At 34.7% G+C, this 23,310-nt stretch overlaps 4 protein-coding genes across 13 annotated transcripts; 2 read left to right on the top strand and 2 right to left on the bottom strand.

Moving 5' to 3' along the window:
- Nucleotides 1-327: 327 nt before the first annotated feature.
- On the bottom strand, nucleotides 328-7,809 carry LOC18047343 (ABC transporter C family member 10). Of its 4 annotated transcripts, XM_024188405.1 has the most exons (13): nucleotides 7,773-7,809; nucleotides 5,446-5,504; nucleotides 3,890-5,362; nucleotides 3,484-3,804; nucleotides 3,330-3,416; nucleotides 2,668-3,246; nucleotides 2,425-2,589; nucleotides 1,995-2,289; nucleotides 1,652-1,866; nucleotides 1,240-1,545; nucleotides 997-1,060; nucleotides 683-922; nucleotides 328-501 (listed from the first exon to the last, which is right to left on the bottom strand). In XM_024188405.1, the coding sequence occupies exons 2-13, from the start codon at nucleotides 5,479-5,481 to the stop codon at nucleotides 392-394; spliced, it is 3,891 nt and encodes a 1,296-aa protein (XP_024044173.1). In that variant the 5' UTR covers nucleotides 5,482-5,504; nucleotides 7,773-7,809; the 3' UTR covers nucleotides 328-391. The 4 variants fall into 4 exon arrangements, 3 of the variants coding, with proteins under 3 accessions (XP_024044173.1, XP_024044174.1, XP_024044175.1); XM_024188406.1 differs by lacking the exons at nucleotides 3,330-3,416; nucleotides 7,773-7,809 and having other exon boundaries at nucleotides 5,446-5,552; XM_024188407.1 differs by lacking the exons at nucleotides 328-501; nucleotides 7,773-7,809 and having other exon boundaries at nucleotides 796-927; nucleotides 5,446-5,552.
- A 1,571-nt stretch (nucleotides 7,810-9,380) lies between these two features.
- On the bottom strand, nucleotides 9,381-12,421 carry LOC18047342 (V-type proton ATPase subunit E). The gene is made up of 6 exons (XM_006439352.2): nucleotides 12,031-12,421; nucleotides 11,753-11,853; nucleotides 11,149-11,305; nucleotides 10,589-10,785; nucleotides 10,135-10,234; nucleotides 9,381-9,580 (listed from the first exon to the last, which is right to left on the bottom strand). The coding sequence occupies exons 1-6, from the start codon at nucleotides 12,130-12,132 to the stop codon at nucleotides 9,545-9,547; spliced, it is 693 nt and encodes a 230-aa protein (XP_006439415.1). The 5' UTR covers nucleotides 12,133-12,421; the 3' UTR covers nucleotides 9,381-9,544.
- Nucleotides 12,422-12,665: 244 nt separating this feature from the next.
- On the top strand, nucleotides 12,666-16,602 carry LOC18047341 (hydroxyproline O-galactosyltransferase HPGT1). 7 transcript variants are annotated; one of them, XM_024189276.1, is made up of 12 exons: nucleotides 12,666-13,071; nucleotides 13,164-13,227; nucleotides 13,357-13,406; nucleotides 13,698-13,891; nucleotides 14,039-14,102; nucleotides 14,181-14,253; nucleotides 14,672-14,795; nucleotides 15,202-15,289; nucleotides 15,387-15,437; nucleotides 15,640-15,711; nucleotides 15,819-15,931; nucleotides 16,092-16,216. In XM_024189276.1, the coding sequence occupies exons 1-12, from the start codon at nucleotides 12,959-12,961 to the stop codon at nucleotides 16,118-16,120; spliced, it is 1,035 nt and encodes a 344-aa protein (XP_024045044.1). In that variant the 5' UTR covers nucleotides 12,666-12,958; the 3' UTR covers nucleotides 16,121-16,216. The 7 variants fall into 7 exon arrangements, with proteins under 7 accessions (XP_024045044.1, XP_024045045.1, XP_006439414.1 ...); XM_024189277.1 differs by having other exon boundaries at nucleotides 16,069-16,164; XM_006439351.2 differs by lacking the exon at nucleotides 15,202-15,289 and having other exon boundaries at nucleotides 16,092-16,602.
- A 763-nt stretch (nucleotides 16,603-17,365) lies between these two features.
- LOC18047340 (putative glucose-6-phosphate 1-epimerase) lies at nucleotides 17,366-20,506 on the top strand. Its single transcript, XM_006439350.2, has 8 exons — nucleotides 17,366-18,448; nucleotides 18,591-18,665; nucleotides 18,812-18,868; nucleotides 18,948-19,111; nucleotides 19,302-19,436; nucleotides 19,710-19,812; nucleotides 19,890-19,989; nucleotides 20,107-20,506. Exons 1-8 carry the CDS (start codon nucleotides 18,338-18,340, stop codon nucleotides 20,274-20,276), a joined length of 915 nt encoding a protein of 304 aa, XP_006439413.1. The 5' UTR covers nucleotides 17,366-18,337; the 3' UTR covers nucleotides 20,277-20,506.
- Nucleotides 20,507-23,310: the final 2,804 nt, after the last annotated feature.

Raw genomic sequence — 23,310 nt, 5'->3', positions numbered from 1 at the left:
AAGTTTCATTTGCAAAGGCTGAAACAGCCTTTTAGTGCATAGAGTTGCAGCGTCTATTGGCCACAATTCATTAATTTATGCCTTAATAAAAAAGGCAGTAGAAAAGAAATTTTTGGGTTTTTTTAGATTCAATAGGTTATGAATAAACTAACAAATATTAAGATTTAATGTGCTAAAAGAGTTTGTAATTTCTTAACTCATTCGACAGACAAATTAGCCCTGAACATATTGGAGCTTGATATATGGCTGAGACAATATCTAGCTCAATTCATATACTTGGTTTAAATGATTGAAAGGTTTACTTTCTCATTAAAAACAAAAGAAAAGAAAAGAAAAGAAAAGTCTTATTATTTATTGGCTGCCAAATGGTCAATGTCAACCCCTTATTGTTTCATATCAGATGTTTTTCTGCATGAGACCAGTATTCCTTGACTAGCTGCGCAAATAGCGAATGCTGCCTCTGTAATAGCTTCTTCGGCTCATCATATTCTACCAATTTTCCTGTTAAATGAAAACAGATAAACAAATGGACATTTCATATCTCAGTTCTATAGTCATTGAAACACGTCTATTTGAAAAAAAGAAAAAGAAAAAGAAAAAGAAAAGAAGAAAGGGACTGGTAAATTATTCTTAACAATTAAATATTTAGCAATTTAGCACGACTTATTGAATGAAAACTCACCATCGCTCATAGATAGCACCATATTGCAATCCATAACAGTTGCTATCCTGTGTGCCACAGTTATCACAGTGCAATTAGCAAATTCTCTTCTAATGGTGTTCTGGAGAATAGAGTCCGTTGCATTGTCAATAGATGCAGTTGCTTCATCAAGCACTAATATCTGACGTCTCCTCAGTACAACCCTTCCCAACCCAATTAATTGTCGTTGTCCCATGCTCCAGTTCGCCCCATCTTGCACAACTGCACTACACTAGACTTGTCAATTTAATGATTCTTTCATTTCACTTATAACACACAAACAAACAGACACGCACCTAATGAGTCCAGTCCCTCCTTTTTCTCTTGAATCACTTCGCGAAGTTGACATTTCTCGAGCACCTGTGAGGGTATTGTGACCTTATTAGTCAAACAATTATTATTTTTCTTATCTTTAGCTGGTTTCTTGGTTCTTTGTTCCTCGAAAGTTTTTCCATTGTTGACACAAAGGGGAAAGACACTTAGACCCTCACCAAATACTTAAAAGTTAGGGTGTAACAAAATGGAAGTTACACAGTTACCTCCCATATTTCCTGGTCTGTGAACTGAGATAAGGGGTCTAGATTGTACCGCACAGACCCACTAAAAAGAGTCGGATCCTGAGGAATGATTCCCAAATTTGACCGGAGATCATAAAGCCCAATTGTTGTGATGTCAAGGCCATCTATGATGATCTTGCCCCCTGTAGGTTCTACCAAACGAAACAATGCACTGATTAGGGTGGTCTTGCCGCTACCGGTCCGTCCAACAACTCCTATCTTGTGCCCTCCTTCAAATGTGCATGTTATCCCCCGGAGAACTAGTGGAGCATTAGGCCGATACCTTATCTGCTTGAAACGAAAGCAATTGTGTGAGGTGCTGATGAATAGTTATTAATACGAATTGAACTTTTTAATTTATGTAATTGGCTCAGAATTATTAATTGTCATGTACCTGCAGGTCATAGATCTCCACTTTACCGGTAGGGGGCCAATCCGGTGCTGGGCTATTTTTTTTAACCAATTCAGGCGCTTCACTGGGTATCCGCATGTACTGATTCAGCCTTTCTACTGAAACTATGAGATTTCCTACAATGCACTGATTGTTGACTGAATATACAAGGAAGTCGTTCAATGAAAGGCCAAATGACAATGCCATTCCAGTATATCCTGTAAAAAAGAGATTGATTATTATTCAAAGATGATCAATCAAGTTATTTTTACATAATTTATAAAGGATTAAATAAATTAGAGGGGATGGAGAATTGTGAGAAACATGACAATGTGAGTGTGCAAACCGGCGCCTTTATGTCCCTTATGAAGCAAAGTTGTACAGAGAGCTGAGGTGGCCAAAACAATTGCACTTAAGGTTTCAAGACGTTGGATCAACCACTCTCTTGCCGTAAAACCATGGAAAAATGAACTTGCATACGTATCAATAAGGTCCAGGTTCTTAGCAAAGAACCGCTCCTCGTTCTGGAAAGCTCTTATCGTCATGACTCCTGCTACTGTTTCAGCTAGATGGCTTGCAAGCAAAGAACTCCTCGTGCCATTGATACGCATCAACTCTTTTGCAGTGGCAAAATAATAATTCTATTTTTGAAGTAACCAGGTTTTGTAAGAATCCTTTCTTCGGAGGACAAAATAAACACACAATAAACAATGATTCTTCTTCTTCTTCTTCTTCTTATTATTATTATTATTATTTTCTTTTGGGTTTAGCGTTACCTGCAAGACAATTATCAGATATATCATGGGTACTATGACTAGCAAGACATGCCAGGTAAGAGCACCCAGCACCACAAAGGTCGATATCACAGTCATGGTTGTTCCAACTGCGATAGTAGATTTGATGCTCAGATCGAGGTCAATAATGCTCAAATCAGAAGATACCTGCAACAAAGGAATATGATTTGAGTTTCCAAATTATTCCTAAAGCATAGTTTGTAACGGGTAAATTTTACTACTTACTCGACTGAGTATCCTTCCTACAGGAGTTGAGTCATAAAAGGCCATCGGTGCTCGGAAAAGAGAGCTCATCAGTTTATAAAATATTGATTCTGATGCCTCAAGACCTAGATAAACTACGAGGAAGGATCTTGTGAGCAAAAGGAACATCATGCCAATTCCAATCCCGGAGTATACTATGACTAGTTTCAATCTGCTAATGCTTGTACTCGGGATGTAAGTGGCTATCCATAAACTCTGTAGTATCTGAGCTACCAAAAATATTAGGTAGGCAAAAGTTGACAGAGTGAAGTACAGGAAGCCCTTCTTGTGACTCATGTAATCTATGTAAGGTTTCAGACCAGTGTCTCCTGTTTCTCTTTCTTCTTTCTTTATCAACTGATCCGCTGGAGATGTATTATTGTGTCCCTCATCTTCTACTTTCTTGACTTCATTTTCATCTTCTTTCGAAGAAACATGTTCCTGAAATGTTTCCGGACCCATGGTTTCTTTATGTGCATTTACAAGGCCCTGGAATTCTTGACTGGTAACCAACAAATGATCATAAGTAGCAGCTTGTATGATTTCCCGTCCAGATATCAGCTGTAACCAATTAATTTAGCCGTTAATTTGTAATGCAAGATTCATTCTAGAAACAGGATAAACTTGAGGCAATTTTCACTGACCAAAATAGAATCAAATGCGGGAAGGAAATCAACTTGGTGGGTGACTAACAAGACCGTTTTCTTAGAAAGAGCTCCCATGACATATTCCTGTCCGGAATCCAGATTAGATTTTACACTGAATAGGGCAGCAAAAATTTTCATAAAATGAACTTACAGTAAATAGAAATTTTGCCGTTTTTGCATCAAGAGCACTGAATGGATCATCCAAAAGATAAATATCCCTATCTTGATATAATGCACGGGCAAGTTGAATACGCTGCTTCTGCCCACCACTAAGATTAACACCTCGTTCTCCTATCTGAGTGAGATCCCCAAATGGAAGCATCTTGAGGTCCTTTAATAATGAACAGTTTTCAAGCACTTGCTGGTATTTGTTATGATCCATATCACATCCAAAAAGAATATTTTCTTGTATAGTCCCTGTTTGAATCCATGCTGTTTGAGAAACGTATGCTAACGTCCCATAAACTTTAATCTGCACAATGATGTAGGATCAAAACAACTTCATAAGCCTGAAGAGTCAAATATTATGTGCATTCGATAAAGTAACAAAAACTTACCATGCCTTGTAGCCTTGGGAGCTCTCCAAGAATTGCGGCAAGAAGGGTTGATTTCCCAGCACCAACCTCTCCACAAATTGCAATTTTTTCAGCTGGTTTAACCTCCAGATTGATGTTTCTCAAAGTAGGATTCAAAAGATCAGCTTCCCATGATAGATCAGCGGACTTGATGAAAATTGAGTGCTCAAATTCTGCTATACTGCATACTTGTTGCATATCTGAATTCTGCAGCTCAGGTGCCTCAAGAAAATTGGCAATTCGATCTAACGAAACCTTGGCCTCAATGAATGCCCCAAAAACATCAGGAAGTAATCTAATGGGTTCCTGAAGAATTCTGAGGGTTGCTAGGAAGGTGAAAACGTTACTAGGGTTTAGAGGAATCCCCAAAAAATAGCAAGTCAGCAATGTAGCAGCTCCAATTAATATAGGAGATGACCAAAACAAAACCATATAGTATCCCTTTTGAAGCTGCAGGACCTTGAGCCATCCATATTCCTCGCTCCTTAGCTTCTCGATAACATTCTTGAAATATGAATCCCAGGCATACAATTTCAGCACTTTCATGTTGACCAGGACCTCTGTTATGGCCTTCAACCTTTTGTTTTGTGCCGTCATGAACGTTTCCTGATACTTGTGTTGAAGTTTAGCGAGTGGTGAATTTCCAAGTACAGTCAATATCATGACAATTAACGTTGCAATAGTTGCCAATCCCACAGAGTAATAGACGACAACTACTGCAATGCAGAGTTGAAGACTAGTCGACCATATTTGATGAAACCAGAATGGAAATTCACCTATTCTATATGCATCAACTGTAACATAATTCACTATGTCGCCTGAGGTATGCATCATTTTAGCAGCATTTGAGAGTCTTAGTTGCTTGCTAGATATTGCTGCACAAAGAGAAGACCTTATTTTGAGCCCAGTCAATCTACTTTGAAAGAACCAGTGTCTTCCAGCCAATGATTCTACGCATTTCACAAGAAAGAGGCTTATAGCCAGTGAATAAATCTCATACTTGAAAATTATTTCCTCTTCAGCAGCAGAAATGAAAGCTTTCAGAAACAATGGACCGGCAGAGATGCTAATAACCTTGATCAACGCAAAGAACCCGGAAAATAATATAGATTTCCAGTGACATGAAATTAGAGCCCTTAAAATTGAAGGGTGTGCTGATGGTCTTTTCTGATTCCAATCATTCAATTCTTCTATGAATAAAGAGTAACAAGTCGTAGCTCGATCAGCCAAACGGAGCTGTGGTACATCTATATCCTCAAGGATTTTATCTTTCCCTTTCTTCATCAAGGGGTCCAGCCACCAAAAAGATATCTTTCTGAGCAGTCCAGCTTTATCAAACGGAGTCACATGATCACCATCATCATCGTCTTCATTTGCATCAATTTCCTCACGTCGCAGAGGTGAATATAGAGCATCATTCTGCTCATCCAGATCAATTTTTTTGCATTTGGATCCCTGAATGAACACAAAGTCAATGATATTTCTAAGAAAGGATATCAACAGAGAAAAGGGTTGAGACAGCAATGATGTACACGAACCGAATTACTTCCAGATAAAGCGTCCAAAACATTCATGATTTTTGTTCCAGAATATCAACCTGCAAGAGTGGCAAAGCTGCAAATCAAATTTGTAACCATGCACAAAAAAAAAAAAAAACATTTGCCTACTAAAGCCTCAAAAGTAAAAAAATAACCCGGCAAGTAATATATTTTCTAGCTGTATATAAATTCTTATTAAAAGGTCGTGTAACTATTACTCTGATATCCCAAAATCAAATTTTACAAACTTTAAATATCTGAAAATGAGTGGAAAAATGAAAATAAGGTAAAAAAAGAACAGTTTTTAACAATTGTAGTTTTTGGCATCTAGAAGGCATGTGTTTCTCATTCATAAAATGAATTCATTGATTTGGTTTAATATCTGGCAAAAGTTCGTTGATGCATGTCAGGGAGTAGGCAAATTACGTAATGCCTATGCTTACACGTCCACCAACTCCCGACGATACTGCCATAGCATTTATTTTACAAGTCCATTAACTTGATCAATTGATTACTAATAACAATGCGACTGACCAGCAATTACATTACAACAGATTTGGGTGTTTCAAGTCCGCGTGTTAGACATTCAATAAATGAAGGTTTAATTCTCCATTTAAGAGTGCTGTTTACACAGTATATGTTGTATACATTAAGTTAGTAGTCGCAAGGACATCTTTCTCCCAATATATATATATATATATATATATATATGTGTGTGTGTGTGTAACAATTTTACAACTGTATATATTAGTTTTCCAATGAGGATTCCTTATCTTAATAAAACAAATGATAAGTTAAAAATAAACATGCACCTTAATGTAATGTATTTTATCTTATAACGTATTGTAGTTGGTGTTTTTATATTTTTTTACTTATCCCTTACTATATTAACAAGTACCACTGCTCAATAAAAAATTTAATAACAACTACCATTACTCAAAAACCATTCCATTTCCAAAGTGGTCGATTATAAAAGAACTCTATTCCAAAATTTGACCACCATCGAAAATGTTATCAACTTATTTTTATGTCCTTGATACACCTACAAAAATATCAAAACAAATTAGTGATGTACCCAATAATAATGATTCAAAATAATAATTAATGCACAATTTGTTCTATGTTTCTAAAGAACAAAAATGTATTTTATCTGAAAAAAAAGGACAAAAAGGTATATATTTTAACAAGACTAAACCACACATGCTCTAACAAAATACCTTCCTTCTATTAGGGATGGCAATGGGGAGGGGAGGGGAGGGGACCGATCTCCCCGTACCCATCCCCGATATTTTGTGTATGTCCCCGTCCCCTCCCTGTCCCCGTCAGAATTATTTGAGAGAATCACCATCCCCTCCCTGAATAATAACAGGGGATCCCCGAGAGTCCCCGATCCCCGAATAACTAATATATATTTTTTTTAATTTTGAGTTAATCATATTAAAATAAAAAATTCAAATAAAAGTAAAGTTTGAAATATTTCTTATATTAATATCTATTACAAAAGTCACATACATTAAATTAGTAAGTAACTCAATATGCAAGGGATACAAACTTCTTTTATAAACTATCATGAACAAATTAATAGTCTAATACAAAATTGTTACAAATAAAATCGAATTTAGATTCAAAATTAACTTTTTCAATGGTGGCGTGGACACTTTATAAATGTGGACTATTCCCTTTACAATACAATAGTTAAATCGGAGCAAATCAAAAGCAAATATTAGATTAGATTAGATTAGATATTAAAATTGTGATTCGCTGTGGGCAATTATAACATCTAAAAATAAATAAAAAATAGATTTAAGTTTAAAATATTTAAAGAATATTAAAATTAAAAAAAATGTTTGGCTATTATAATCTACTCGGTCTTTTTAATGTCCTAAATAAAAATTTAGGATTTTAATTAGTTAATTAGGCCTAAAAGTTTAATAATATAAATATTTTGATATTTTTTATTTTTACCAATATTTATAATTTTATAATTTAAATTTTATAATTTATTTACTAGTAATTTTAAAAAATTAAAATAAAATTAAAAATTAAAATGAGGAAATGGGTAGGGGATGGGGATTCCACCTCATCCCCGTCCTCTCCCCGAATAAGAAATTGGGTAAAAAAATTTCCCCGTCCCCTCCCCGAATAAGAAATTGGGTATGAAATTATCCCCATACCCTCCCCGAATGGGAAAAATCCTCAAGGGTACCCGTCCCCGTGGGGATTTTTGCCATCCTTACCTTCTATAGTAAACATTTTATCTATTGCAATTAGCTAACGAACAATATAGAAAAAATAAAAGATAAAAAAAAAATGATAAGAAAACTTACAAAATTAATGCTCGGCATCACGATTCGTAGCTTGATCCAATTTTGACTTCTCATCAAGGCTTGCAATTTTGATGGAAAGGGATTAACAAAAACTAAATAAGACAAGATTAAAAATTGATAATGAAAAAAAAAAGTATACATAAGTTAAAGAAATGGCGTTGACTTAAATCCTTTTTCCAATTTTGTTAACCATATGAATTGATAAATAAATAGTTGACAGTAACATAAAATATTAAAAAAAAAAGAACATCATTGCTTACTGGAAATATTTTGTGAGGGTTGTTTGATATGTCTTCTAATCGTTTTGAGAGTACGAAGTGTTTGATCCATTCTTGTGTATATGATTTTTTTTTCTTTTTTAGGTACTTTCATAAGCGAGAGACGACTAATATTATAAAAGAAAAAGAGGGAATATTATTAAGGGACGGAAAAATGAATAATAATTTATTATTACATCGGAACCCACAACATTAATGATTTAATTTGTTAGTTCTTAAAATTAAAAAAAATATATATGTCAACTTTAATCTCAAACTTTTGATTAGCTATAATTTAATGGTCACAATATTATGTCTAAATTTGTGTTTCACACACACACACATAGGCATGTTCTAGTGTGGCGCTCTCATTTTTTTCATGTGACCACATTTTAAAATTGTGGAATTTAAAAGAATTAGTTTTTAACTCTCTAAAACTACATAGTTTAAAAATGTATCTGTATTAAAAAAAATACCAGCATCTGCATTGAAAATGATTATATATATATATATATATATATATAGTTGTTTTCTAGTCTAGAATTTTAAAGTGTGAAAAAAATCTAAAAAAATTTTAAAATCATGAAATTTAAGAGACTTAAAATTTAAAACGTTTAAACCACATAAATTATGCGTTTTCTCAAATTTTTTCACATTTTAAAATTTGATATATATATATATATATAAGTTGACTATTGGCAAACGGAGCTTGCTATGTTACAGACTCTGTGTGTAACAAAGCAAATGGGGAGCATCCACGCGTTGCAGGAGAGAGGAAAAGCTGTTGGAACTCAGCCGACACAAGGCCAGTTTGCACTGAGCTGTTACATAGAGAGTCTGCAACGTAGCCCTGTCCTTGGCAAAAACATTTGTTTTGTGCAGTGTTCTAGAAGGCTTGAGGAATGAATAATTTTAGAACCAGAAACACTTGTTCGAATTGAAATGACCCAACATCATTGATTGAGGAATTAAAACACTCCTGATTACTGTAACGAGACATTAAACCAAAATCTGACATCTATCCAACTTTGGCTTCAATGTTACACGGCTCAATTAATTTTTTTGGTCACACCCTCCATATTTTTCGTTGTATACTTGTATATCATTGAGTAATTTTCTCATTCTCAACTCTTCCATCACGCCAAGCTTTTCCAAATAAAAGAATTGAGAATATAACCAAAACTTCTTGTTAACGCAAAGTTCGTAAAGCTTACCGAAAAAATGTGCAAACTGCATATCTCATTACAAATCCCAACCATCAGAAATTACAGTCGACATAAAACAGACGAACTTATGCAAAATATTTATTATTATATTAGCCGGCCACACCCCAAAAGATTTGAGCACCAAATCCAAGAACAGATTCACTGATTTTCACAAATAAAGATATTCTGCAAACATTATAATTTAAAATATGCAAACAAACAGGAAATAATAAATTTTATGGTCAATAACTAAACTTAAAAACTTCGGACATGAATAATCAGAGGGTGACAAACAATTCAAATTAACTCATCATGCAGCAACCTGACTGACGAGCTGCTTCCGGATCTGCAGTAGAAGAAGCAAAAATGAATACACTTGACAAATTAAAACAATCTTACATGAACATCATCATCGATAGGTTATTCAAGTACTAAAATAAATAAATAATCTGTGGTCCCCCCCCAAAACCAAAAAAAATAAAGACATTGTGAAAATTAAACCAAATTATAATCACAAAAACACCATATTAGTGGCCTTCTCCAAAAGCATTTGATTGTTTACTAGTTAACACTATAAAATCAACAACAGATGCAGAAGCCAATGGCAAATTAATTGATGACTATAAAGTTTGAATCGTATTCCTAGTTTTCAATTATACCAAAATTATCAATTGCTGACAAGCCTGATGATGCGAATAAATAAGGAATCAGCATCAAGATTGTTATTTTCTAAATAGTGAAACAATAAGTTAATTTATCTGTCCGTGTCTTATTTATTCTTCAATATGATCACATTAGGAATGGAGGAGAATAAAACATTTATACCACCAAGATATGTTAGATTACTGCTAAAGAAACAGGCAAAAACAATAATAATGATAAATTTTAAAAATGGAATACCTCAGGAAGTTTTTTACGGAACACAACATCCAACCGTGCATCAAGGGTATTCTCACATACTATCTTCCCATCTCGAGAAGCCACCACGACACCTCCTGAGCTGCTCAAGCAAACCAACATTATTATAAGCAAGCTATTCCATCACCATTTTCTCATGAAGAGAAAACATTTAAGAAGATAAAAGATTAGCAACCCAATTAGGCATTATTCTAGTTTCACAATTAACAGATGAAAAAAACTAACTCGAAAAATTGAGAAACACCACAAGCATTCTACTGACCAATGGTAGCATTATGGCAACAGTTCTGACCCAGTATATTATATTCACCGGAGCCCCCTTAAAAGTTATAGGTGGATGAATTGGTAGATAAACTGCTTTTTTTTAAAAGGTTGAAAATGCTGCAGTATGTACAACACTTAAGCAATGCGGGCTAGCTCAGCTGAAAAAATTTACCAGGATGGACCATGGGCATTATGATGGCCAGGGCCAGGCGGAAGATAGATGTGATGATCCACAATTATCTCTGGTGGGTGAACCTGCAATTTCTGTGCATATTCCTCTTTTGCTGACTCCAAAACAGACTCCACCAAATGATGGTCATCTTTGCGGCATCTCAGTAACACAGCTGGCTCTTTCAGCCTGAGCAAACTCTGAAAAAAAGATGTAATATTTCACTCTTTGATATAAATAACGCTGAAAACTCAGATCATCAGAAGAAACATCTTCAGAACCTTCATTAAAATGTTCTCAGGAGTCGTGGGAAAAGTATCAACGCATTTTCTTTTCGTGGAATGATATGATGTGCATACATACAACACTCAAACTGAATGTTTTGGCTCTTTTTCTCCTCATAACTATTTTGGAAAGGTATCCCTTTCACTTAGAAACATATAGCAAAAATACAGGGTGCATAGATACTGTTGAAGTCGGTAAAATCTCTTAAGACACTTTTTTTAGGAGTGACTGATTGAAAAAACACAGAAAAGGGGAAAAACGAGCTTGATTCCACTGACCTGAACAATAAGACCCTTCAAAAGCTTCTTATATGAATTGTGATCGCGACTCACATTCAAAACCTCCTTTGATGCTGCCTCCATCATATTACTGACCAAATCATCCTGAGCTTGAAGAACTTTGATCCGAGAAGCATTCAGCTGCATGGAGTACTCACTACCATGAAGCCAAAAGGAAAAATTAAATAAATCTCACTCATCAATATACCAGCATTATGTAGGTAATAATCATATAATCAATTCATGTTAAAAACAGTTTTCTATATAATGTCCAATTATACAACAAAATCATGTATTTTCGAATCAGTCACTCAAATTTTCATCAAAACAAACAAAATTATCTAAAATCTTAATATCTAGATTTACTTCCAAATTTTGCAAAAACGATAGTAATAACAGCTAATTGATTCATAAATTCCAATACAAGATACCAAGAAAACTGACTCCAGTCCTTCACACTAATTTCACAAAACTAGCAAGCATAACTACTCCAAAAACAACTAAAAGGTCTAAATTTGAATAAAATCAAATCAAAATCAGAAAAAAAAAACATAAATCTAAAAGCATAATCAATCTTAAATCCAGTTAAAAATAAATCAATTACATCTTCTTTCTGATTTCGACTTGCTTCTCTTTCCGCTCGTACTCTTGTCTGATCTTCTTCTTCTCTGCTTCCACCAGCTGCAACTTCTCTATGTTGAATTCCTAAAAAAAGTTAACAAATACAAGATCAGTTACAAAATAAATAAATAAATAAAAGAGAGAAAAAACAACAAAGGAATTACGTACAGTCAATCGAGAATCACTAGTAAAACATATAAATCCGAGAAAATAATTATAAAATAATCATTAAATTTTGAATTGTGAAGCTAATAGACTTACTTCTTCGGCAGAAACTGAGATCTCGTTGGCTTTCTCTTCAGCTTCTTGGCGGATAAACCGCACCATCTGCTGGATCTGCTTCGAAACATCAGCGTCGTTCATTTTCGCGGGATCTTTTGATTTGATTAGATTGTTGATATCAAAATGAGAAGAGCGATTCGACTTTCTTCGATCGCTAAGGAGAGACAGACGGTGCGGGTAAGGTTAGTAACAGGTGGGTTTTCCTGCTTCCTATAATTTACGATCACGAGTGACGAGTCCCCTTGGTTTTGTTTTTTTCTCCAATGTTTTTCCCTTTTTTTTAAAAATTTTTTTATTTATCCACAGTCCACACAGGTCCCTGAATTTTCACAAATATTACGATCTCCTCTTAAGTTTTTTTTTTTTTTTAAAATTGAAAATCTGTTCTAAATATTTGATATTGATTACATGGACTCCATCGGGGCTGACTGCCCGCTACTCGAAAAGAGAGTCTAGGTTGGGTGCATCTAGTATCAATCAATTTGGGTACCCACGTGGGCGTGGCCCAACTAAATTCACCAACGTATCATTTAGCCCATCATCTAAACAGTAATTAATTACTAATTACCAAATTAATAAGGAGATAAAACAAACACAACGTTGAACTGGAAAAAAAGGTTCGTTACTGTTCAGGTTTCTTCTTACTTGAATTTTGTAAATGAAACCGACAAACACGATCCACTAGTCAGTTAGTCCCACGTTTCATTCATCGACCAAACTCAGTAATTAACTAATTAAACACACTCTTGGATCCATTTCAGATTCAAACTCAGAGCTCCTCTCACCCTCTGCTTCTTTCTAGATCCGGCCAAACAAATTAACAGAAATTCAAGCACTGCCAAATATATTGATTAATATTTAATTGTGTAAAACACTTTGATCATTTTTACTGACCATTGAATAAAAAATGCATGGGCGGGCCGCATATAACCGGCTTTCGAACTCCACATTTGAGTCGCGAGTCGCGGGTCTTGTGCTCGCCATGTTCGCTACCATGGCCACCATTTACGTTGCCAGCCGGTTTGTTTAATCTTAAGATTCTGATAGTTGATTTTTTTTCTCAAATTTAAATTAATTTAATTTTTTATTAAGAACGTTTCTTTTAATTATAGCTTGTGGCAGGACGCGGAGAGTAGGACGTACTTAGTAAAAGAGCTTGATAAGAGAACTATGCAGGTAAATATATATATATATATTTTGGAAATTTAAATTACAAATGTACCACCTTTGTTGCTGCGTATTGTTTGGTGGGTTGAGATATTTTTATGGCAAAAACTAATAAGGTGATTGAATTTCCAATTTCAGAATTATTCTGTTGTGTCTGTTGATGAAACACTAAAACTTATAGCTTGCAGGTAGGTTGTTATCATTGTTCCACATTTTTCAAAATTTGATAATATACAATATTTAAGTTTAGAGTAATGCTGCTTATGTATCCCCAATACTTGTCCAAACAGGTTCATTCCAAATGAGGTAGCATATATTATCAGTTTGTGGATAATTTCACAGTTTTTAAAATAATTTATTGAACTATTTCATAATCCACGTGATGAGTGCCGCCTCATTTTGTATGAATTTTTTGGGATATATTTTGTGATATCTTGTGTTATTTTTTTAATTTTTATTGGTGGTTCTGCGTTTGTCAGGGAACAACAGATGAGATTATCGGCTATTGAGATGGACTTGGCCGCGGCTAGGCAGGAAGGTTTTGTTTCTGGTTCCTTGTCACAGAATGATACACAACATTCTAAGAAAAGACATTTAGCTGTTATAGGAATTATCACAACATTTGGCCGGAAGAAAAATAGAGATGCAATACGAGAGGCATGGATGTCGACTGGTAACCTTTCATACCGCGGAAAATTCGGCTATTTCAAATTTTATTGGTTTTCTTTCAATTATGCTTTGGTTTTTTGAGTATCTGGCCACTAGAAAAACTAATTTGTATCTTTTAGTAATAGTTAATCTGAAAATACTGTGTATGCAGGTGCAGCTTTACGGGAACTGCAGGATAATAAAGGCATTGTTGTGCGATTTGTGATAGGAAGAAGGTCTCTATTTTTGTGATTTTTATTTATACTAGAGAAAGTTTACAATTTTCTGTTAATTTAATATTATATAAATTGCAGTGCAAATCGTGGAGACTCTTTTGACACAGAGATTGACAGTGAAAATAGTCAGACCAATGACTTCATTATTCTTGTACGTTCAGTTCTTAAGTTGAAATTATTTGAAAAAAAATTGTTTATTCGCGTATGAACATTTTATAATATTCTTAAGGTTGCATATTTCCTTGTTTAAAAAGTTGGCTTTCAAAGTCTGTCAATAATTTTTTGAGCTCAAGCCTCAACGGAGTAAAGACGTAACGACTGGATTGAATCATAGATGGCATCCAAACCTATTGTAGTGCGTTTTCTCATATTTTTGTGTCTGTAGGTGTATGTTTGATTGTTCATACACTTCATGCAGTTTATATAGTTCCTTGTTTTTTCACTTGTCATGAAAATTTGTGCATTTCCAGTAGCTATCTGGTCTATTAAAGTTGGCATTTAATTGCTTTAGAGATGGCAATTTGTAGGAGCAGATATTATGTCGCATTTCCTTCCTTTTGTTTGCACAGGATGACCACGTGGAAGCACCTGAGGAGCTTGCAAAAAAGATGAAATCATTTTTTGTACATGCTGTTGAGAAGTGGGATGCTGAGTTTTATACTAAGGTCAATGATGATGTTTATGTTAATATTGGTATGTAATCCTTATTAATTTGTTTGGGTACAAACAAAATACCGCTTCCATGTGAGATTATTACACATGTTGCCTGAGACCAAACTGAACTTTGCCCCTCCTTCTCCGTATATATCTGGCAGGAAATTATATTAGCCTAGGTAACCCTGGAACTGCGATCAAGAAGAATAGTGATATTAAGTAATGCAAACTGTTTGGCTCAACATAGTTATTGTGAAGTTCCATAGACTCTTGGACGACTAGATTTGTAAGTTTTAAGATGGCAATAATGAAATGCTTAGTGAGGCAACCAAAAAGAATGAAGGAAATTTTTCTTTTTTGGGAAAAATGAGAGAAATGGGTTTAGGTCAGCACAATTTTTACTGTGCTTACAATTCATATAGCTTGTCATTTGTTTGTCATGCAGATGCCCTAGGAGCAGCACTTTCTAGTCATTTAGATAAGCCTCGTGTTTATATTGGATGCATGAAATCAGGCGAAGTATTTTCAGAGCCGTGAGTTACTAAAAACGTTGTTAGTTATAGTTTTTCTGGAAATAAAATGTTATTTCATTATTATTTATCTAATACTCAAGTTATCAACATTTTGCAGGACGCAGAGGTGGTACGAACCAGACTGGTGGAAATTTGGTGATGGAAAATGGTAATACAGAAATTTGATTTTGCTTGTTGCTGGAAATTTTAGTTAAGAGTAGTGTGATTGTGTCTTATTGTGGCTTCATTACTGGGTGCAGCATTAACTATGCATCTATGCAGTAGCATTTCTGTTGTTATTTGTTCTTGAAATTTAACAATTTTATTATGGATTTTTTGTTATTCCTGTTACTTTGTTCTTGATGGTATAGGTACTTTCGATATGCTTCTGGTGACTTGTATACCATTTCACGTGCTTTGGCACAGTATATCTCAATTAATAGGTGCCTTTTAGTCTTTTTTCCCTTTGTATGTCTTTGCTGTAGTACATATACTATACGACAGACATCGTTAGCTGGACTGTATTGACCATCCCATATTGATTTTAAAGGTCTATTCTTCAAACATATGCCCATGATGATATCAGTGCCGGATCATGGTTCATTGGGCTTGATGTTAACCATGTGGACGATTCGAAGTTTTGCTGCGCCTCATGGACCTCAGGTTTCTCCCTCCCTCTCTAATTTTAGGAAGCTAGACATTATAATACAAAACTAAGGCTGAGTAAGTCTATATTTTCATAGATGGTCTAATTCTCAAGGAGGATTAAGGCCAAACTGAACTATTTTTCTGGTTTATAGCTTTCACTATGTGAATACTGCAGGCCCAGGAGTCATATGCGCAGCTGTGTGATCTGACTTGCATGTTAGTATTAAAAACAAACTGTATAGGTAGAGGTGAGGAAGGCCATTGTTTTCCAGCATTCGTCTCAAATGCCTGCTGTAGAGAACCAGTGAAGAATAGGAGAAGCCAACGTACTGAAGTCTGAGCTAAGTGGAAACATGGATTTACTAATTGATTCAAGAGAATTTTGTCACACTATTGATATGATTCTTTCCAAAGCCTATGCTGATGCAGGCACATTGAATATAGTTGGGATTCATATGGAGTTTGAGGAATTGCTCACAAGATGTATTATAATGGCTTTATATTCCAACATCATGCTTTCTTTTTTTTTTTTGTTGGGGGGGTAAAATGATTTCCTTTGGAATAAAAAGGATCCCAATAACTTACTACTGTCAGTTATTGCAAGATTTAGGGACAAGCTTAGTAAATGTTGTTGGATTTTTCATTTAATGAATGAGAAAAATTGTGGGTCTTTCCGCGTGACTCAACCAATGAGTCCCTTTTTTTTTTCTTTGGTTGTTGTTGTGTGTGGGGGGTGGGGGGTTGTGTGCTTGTTACGTTAATTTCATAGAAGTTGGTTGTTGAAATTTGCAAATTAACTGCTAGTCTTGGAATCTTCTCTACCACTTTTTTTTTTTTCCTCATCTTCACTTCAATGACTAAGTCAAAAACATTTTTGGAAGGTTCGATTCAAAAGCATGTTTTTCATTTTTCAAACTTTAACCGAAACTGAAAGAGAATGACGCAGCTTTGCTTTCTTTTCAACCTGCCTACCTTTTAAAGATTGTTCCGTGGGCGGCTAGCGCTGAGTGTGCTAGTTGGGAATTTTCTTCAACAACTTGGCAACATGCATGTTCCTTCTCCTTCAGAAGTGAAAATATTCTGAATCATTCCCAGTTTGCTGCACTTTACTCGTACTCTGTTGACTAAGCAAGAGGTTGCTGAATATTCCTGAGGATAATATTCTTTATTCAAATATCAACTTTTCTAAATAAAAATATACGGCTCAACATTTTAGATAGAAAAGAAACACAGTCAGACGTGTTTCTTTCTATCAATTAAACAAAGATGAGGTATTTTGGCCGGTGATCTAATGTAAAAAATATTGCCAAAATGTAAATGGATTGGTCCTAATTATCACATGACAAGGACAAGGATAGGCTTCATCGAATAAATTTCAAAGCCTATCCTTTTTTTCAATTATATATATATATACACACACATAAATGGGAAAGTACGGAATCTCAATGATGCTGTAAACAAGTCCAATTTCGTGTAAAAGAATGATACCTTCTTTGGGTAAAAGGGAAAATAAGTAATCCTTAAGGGGAAAAACGCCAAAAAAGAAAACAATTTCATTATCCTAATATTTTTCAGTGGGTAGTTATTTCAGTTAATTATGGTCGCATGTTCATGATTGAGAGCCAGCACAGTTGAACGCTAAAATATCAACAAAAAAAATTTCAGGTTTTTAAGAATATTTTAAGACTTTTATACATGAGAAACCAATAAATTATCAGTCAATCATCTTCATACATCTGAAGATCATGATCATAATATGATGATCTCTTCAAAACCTGACCTTTCAATATTTGTTTGAAATTAGGACAAGGTCACACAAATCATTAACGAGTGTTTCCTACAAGTGCTTTCTTGGCCTTTCAATTTTTAGCTGTTTACTCTTTGCCTTGTAAACTTCATCCTCTTTGGTAGACGCTACGACTTTATTCATTGATGTCTTTGTTTGAAACTAGAGCACGATAAAGGAGCTTTGATTGGTTTTTGGTTCTTACTTTGAAAATTAGACGGTTGAGTTATCTGGGTAACAATGTTTTTTCCCCTCGTTTTGACGGACATTTATTTTGCTTGAAAGTGAGTTGTTGGTAGTTTACAATAAAATCAGGTCACTAAGATCGAGTCTTTGAGATTGACGGGATTCGTGTTATTGAAAGTTTTTGTGGTGAAGACATACTAAGGTAGTTGAAATTTCATTTCAGTTCACGGCAATATTGGTGTGTCACAAGAAAAGTGTTGAGGGGTGGGCAAGTTCTGATTTTCAACTGCTTCAGTGACTGTTAAGCCTTTTAATAGTTAATATTGTTCACAAGCCCTTTCTGTTCAAAGTTTGAGAGTTACTTCAAGCATTGTTTTGGATTCAGAGCAAAAGAGTTCTGTTTTTTTGTTTACTCTTTTTTTTTTTTATGTCCTTACTGTGTTTTTACTATGAAAGATTCTGGGGCAGCCTCTGATCAGAGAGCAGCAGTTGAAGTTACCAAAGATAGAAATGGAATAGAACAGGTTGTGCTTCGAAACCCTCGGGGGGCTTCTGCAAAAGTGAGAACCATTTTTCCTGCCTTTCGTTTTTCATTTAAATTCATTAGGAAGGATTGAAAATTCGATGAAACGTTCATATCACATGTGCAATTTTGGCTTAGAAAATACACTTTATGCTCCTTATTGATGTTAATTAATGCAGATTAGCTTACATGGAGGACAAGCGCTGTCGTGGAGGACTGAAAGAGGAGAAGAATTGTTATTCACAAGTACTAAGGTAACCTTGGGATTCACTTTGCCATTTTGGTGGGATTTGTGGTGGGTAAATTTTTTACTTTTATGTCAAATCCTAAACTTCCCAATGAATTCTATCCCTTCAACTAAGTTTAAATTTTACTGCTTTTGTGGTTCCATTGAGCATAGGCAATTTTCAAGCCCCCACATGCTGTGAGAGGAGGAATTCCCATCTGCTTTCCGCAGGTATTTTATCATTTATGCATTTCAGTGGTGAACAATTGTAAAAGCATTTGACTTCCGGGTTTGCTTCCATCTGTGTTAGTTTGGAAACCGGGGCTTGCTAGAGCAACATGGGTTTGCCAGGAACAGGATTTGGGTCATTGATGATAATCCACCACCATTGAAACCCAGTGATTCCCATGGCAAGGTGTATGTTGACTTGCTACTTAAGCCATCTGAAGAAGATTTGAAAATCTGGCCGCACAGGTAAGATCCTGTATATCTAGAAACCGTTTATGATCCTCCCAAATGAAACTATTGACAGTAGTTCAGGAAAGATTATCACCTGAACTGGTTGCCCCACAAATTTCTCTATTGATTCTAGTTCGGCACAAGTCGGCATGTGTAATTTCACTTCAATTAATACTTATTACAATCATTACTTCTTACTTTTCAGTTTCGAGTTCCGTCTTAGGGTGTCTTTGACAGCAGATGGGAATCTTGCTCTGCTATCACGCATCAGGAATATCAATTGCAAGCCGTTTAGTTTCTCAATTGCCTATCATACATATTTCGCCATCTCTGATATCAGGTATAGTAGTAGTTGTCATATTAATGTTGATAATAGACTAATAGGAATATTGATTTACTAATAAGCATTTATAGTGCAAGCTATTAAGATATTTATGATCAGCAGGCCAAGTAGGGCATGGATAAGTGTAGCTAAAGTTTGAATATTATGAAAAGGGAGCCCATTTGCTTCATCTGCCTTGCACGATATTGATGATCAGCAGTAGTTTTTTTTTTTTTTTTTAATATATACAATAAGCTTTGTACACTGACTGAGCAATAATTATGCTAACAGTGAAGTGAGAATCGAGGGGCTGGAGACTCTTGACTATCTTGATAACCTATGTCAAAGGGAGCGCTTCACAGAACAAGGAGATGCCTTAACATTTGAATCTGAGGTAACTTAATTTTCTATGTGCATCCACAGAAATATTGCACAGAAGTTTGCATTTGTAAGTGCTTTCTTATTTTGCAGATTGATCGGGTTTATCTCAGTTCTTCAGATAAGATTGCAATCTTTGATCATGAAAGAAAGCGAACATTCGTTATACACAAAGAAGGACTCCCAGATGTTGGTAAGCTTCTGCTAGTTCCGTTTAAAAAATTCAAGCTAACTATAAGTTATATTGATGGCATGCACCATATTGAACAATATAAGATGATCCTAATAAGATGCTTTGGATTTCATCAAGTGGTGTGGAATCCATGGGAGAGGAAATCAAAATCAATGGCAGATTTTGGAGATGAAGAGTACAAGCACATGCTTTGTGTTGACGGGGCAGCAATTGAGAAACCGATTACTCTGAAGCCAGGTGAGGAATGGACTGGCCGTTTGGAACTTTCTCTTGTACATTCAAGTTGATGGAAGTGATTCAAATTCAAGGTTCTTCGAAGATTAAATAAACTATTTCAATTCTGAAAATGATAATGCTACTCTAATTTTGTACTATTTGTTCTACGTACATGCAAAAGCAAATAAGGGCAAATTCTTCTTCTGATTTGCTAATGAAGAGAAAGTGGAGATATCTATTTTATTGTATCTCCATTGTAGCAGTAACCTAGATATGTACAAAATCTTAAATATTTTTTTCCTGTTAAAATTGTATGCCGATCGTTAGATTCTGTGGAAATTCTTCTTCTGAATGCTCATGTTCCCAACTTTCCCGCTATAGCGGGCTAATGATGCCCAAACAACTAATGTAGCTCAAATTGTATACGAGACCAGGACTCGGTGAGATCTTGGGTTATTGGATATGTGAATTATGAGCCCACACACACCTGCGCTGACTCGAAATTGATTACTGAATTATTTCTCCAAATATATTACACACTGTTTAGAAAATGGAGCTAAAAAAAAAAAAAAAATTAATTTTCACGTGTTTTGGGTAAGAAAATAGTCAATTAAGTGAGGCGTGATGTTAGATAATTTGGGGAAAAAAAATTACTCCAAAATTTTTATCACAAGTGACGCGGGCACTCAATTTCTACAAGATTAGCTTGATAATCCTATTTTCTTCTTCTTCCGTAACTTTTTTCTAGTGAAATGGGTTATAAACAGAAAAAGTTTACATTTCAAAAGATATACAGTCATGTCAAAGTATATGGTCAAAAGCCCTCGAATCATTGTAGAGCAGGTTAAAATAGATGGTGCCAAATTTGCAAAATCAAATTACAGGAGTTTGCTGAACAAACAATAGACAATTGCATATGACATTGTCACCTAAATGTCGACTGGCCCTACCACCGTACACGTCAATGCCTCAAAAACTCACCGTTCTGCCTTCATTGAACGGACAATTCAGTCACCTAGAAATGAGTATTTGCAATAATTTGATAGGATTGTGGCAAAATCCAAACGCAACCTTACTTTGAATCGTCTTAATAATTGGATGCTCTTTGTTGCAACGAAACATTGGAGGTGGGTTTTGAGAGACGCGTCATAATTGGGTTGTTTCGCCTTCAACTGCATATGCTATAACAAGTTGTTTTTTTGCTTTTCAAATCTGGACCAAACCAACCTTCGCAGACACCAAGGGCCATTGTTTTTAAGGCCATTCGACGAGAGCTATCTGATTGAAGGTGGCAGCTAAATGTTAGTTGAGTAGATAAAGACATGCAGTAAGCTCCGGGGGCTGAGAGATTTGAGAATAAAAGAGGGAAGAAACCAAAAAAAAAAGGACTCGCTTAGTTTGACTTGACAATAGTGAATAGTGTAAGGATAATGCTGAATTATATAGTCCACAGTTGTAACTATCAGATATACATTGATCAGTTTTTAAAATAAAGTTTTTATTTGTCTTCCATTCAAGTAATCTTAGTAAAATAATAATATTACGTCTTGTCACCAGAGAGCAAATGCCTTAGGTAAGTTTGCTTGTGATTCTAGTTTGACTGGATGATTTTCCAAGTCTTTTAGCTTTTATCTTTGAATTATGGCTTTTGACTTACTATATTGTAATTATGGGTCCAACTACAGAATCCCCATAATTTGAGAACAATTAAATAATTAAAAAGTCAAAAAAAAACTATTATAGGACAATATTTAAATTGTGGAGCATGAATCTATAAAACAACGTAATCACAACCTCCAATTATAAATGAAATAAATATTATTCTAAATTTTTTTATCTCAAGTGAGTGATGCATACTCATTAATTGAGTAATTTATATTAAATCAGTAAATTAGTAGTCTTATGATGAATACTATTAATGTACTATTTTTTATGTATTTAGTATGATATTACTACTTTATTATTTTTCAAAATTTTGAAAATAATGCCCATCATATTTCTTAAACCAATGCACTGTAAAAGAGTAAAAAGAACGTTAAAAACGAGAGGTCAATTGAAAACAAAAATATTTTCCTTGTTACAGATAAACTCGTAGAAGTTTTGAAGTTTGCCAACAATCCCAATCCAACGGCAAGAATTCCAAGTTCAGGATTCAACCCCGAATCAACGGCAACAGATGCCGCAGCATTTTAAATACATTTCACTTCACGGTAACGTAACTGGGCTTCTGGGCCCCACATATGAAAGTGATCCGCCCATCGCATATAGCGGACAAAAGAGAATGACGGTCCAAATTTCCCGAGCCCATCTTTTACTTATCACCAGGAATTAATGATGGCCCCACGTATCACTCTCATACCAACGACCCATCCAAATAAACCCACTTCAGCGCGAACAGCGGCTTTTCCGTTAAATACTTGTTCCCCGTTTCTCCTTCGATTAGTTTTCAGTTACCGTGATAGTAAAAACTCGCAGCAGTTAATTATTACACTAGAAAGGAAGAAAAATGATGATATCGGGTCCCTAGTCTTTTCAAAAAATAGAAGCAAATACCTAGTTTGAAATTTTTATTAACTCGATTCACACAGTTTAAGAATGTACAATTTTTTAAACTCGATTAAGGCTTTTTTTTTTTTATGAAAAACAAAACAAAACAAACCTAACTTAATTTTCCTGACTGATCAAAACCCAAGAACCAAATTGAACTAACTTGATTTGGTTCATTTTTTAATTTTTTTTAAATATTTAAATTGAGACTAGAAAATTGATAATTGAATTTGAACTAGTACTTATAATTTAGGTAAGTTAAAATAATTACATGCCATTGATTAATAATTCTTTAAAAAAATTAATTATTTGCTGATTATATATTTGAAATCAACTCATTTGTAGAGTTTTTTTTTTTTTTTTCATTTCCAAAAGCATAGCAATCGAATAACTGATTTTTGTAATAGTTTCTAGCATTACAGTACAGTAGGGGGTCTATACGAAAGAAAAAGTAAATTAAGTTCTTTTTCGAGATTGTGATAAAATGGAGCAAGGACACATAAGTTATTACCCAAAAACGGTTAAACCCTGCACCATTTTCTCTTCTTCAAGTTAATA

The sequence above is a fragment of the Citrus clementina genome, unplaced genomic scaffold (genome assembly GCF_000493195.1).
Source record: "Citrus clementina cultivar Clemenules unplaced genomic scaffold, Citrus_clementina_v1.0 scaffold_3, whole genome shotgun sequence".
NCBI classification, from domain to species: Eukaryota; Viridiplantae; Streptophyta; class Magnoliopsida; order Sapindales; family Rutaceae; genus Citrus; species Citrus x clementina.
Note: the sequence above shows the minus strand (reverse complement) of the source record. Positions and strands in the feature narration are given on the sequence as shown.

Bases quoted from the DNA above. Each gene is read 5' to 3' on its own strand.
- LOC18047343 (XM_024188405.1), bottom strand. From the start codon at position 5,481: ATGAATGTTTTGGACGCTTTATCTGGAAGTAATTCG. The intron at 2,590-2,667 runs GTAAGTAGTAAA...CCTTTGTTGCAG, and splicing joins TAGGAAGGATACTCAGTCGA to GTATCTTCTGATTTGAGCAT. The intron at 502-682 runs GTGAGTTTTCAT...TTCATTTAACAG, and splicing joins GGTGCTATCTATGAGCGATG to GAAAATTGGTAGAATATGAT.
- LOC18047342 (XM_006439352.2), bottom strand. From the start codon at position 12,132: ATGAACGACGCTGATGTTTCGAAGCAGATCCAGCAGATGGTGCGGTTT. The intron at 11,306-11,752 runs GTAATTGATTTA...GCTTCATGGTAG, and splicing joins GTCGAAATCAGAAAGAAGAT to TGAGTACTCCATGCAGCTGA. The intron at 10,235-10,588 runs GTAAATTTTTTC...TTGCTTGAGCAG, and splicing joins AATGCCCATGGTCCATCCTG to CTCAGGAGGTGTCGTGGTGG.
- LOC18047341 (XM_006439351.2), top strand. From the start codon at position 12,959: ATGCATGGGCGGGCCGCATATAACCGGCTTTCGAACTCCACATTTGAG. The intron at 14,796-15,386 runs GTATGTAATCCT...AACATTTTGCAG, and splicing joins TGATGTTTATGTTAATATTG to GACGCAGAGGTGGTACGAAC. The intron at 15,932-16,091 runs GTTTCTCCCTCC...TGAATACTGCAG, and splicing joins CTGCGCCTCATGGACCTCAG to GCCCAGGAGTCATATGCGCA.
- LOC18047340 (XM_006439350.2), top strand. From the start codon at position 18,338: ATGAAAGATTCTGGGGCAGCCTCTGATCAGAGAGCAGCAGTTGAAGTT. The intron at 18,869-18,947 runs GTATTTTATCAT...CATCTGTGTTAG, and splicing joins TTCCCATCTGCTTTCCGCAG to TTTGGAAACCGGGGCTTGCT. The intron at 19,990-20,106 runs GTAAGCTTCTGC...GATTTCATCAAG, and splicing joins AGAAGGACTCCCAGATGTTG to TGGTGTGGAATCCATGGGAG.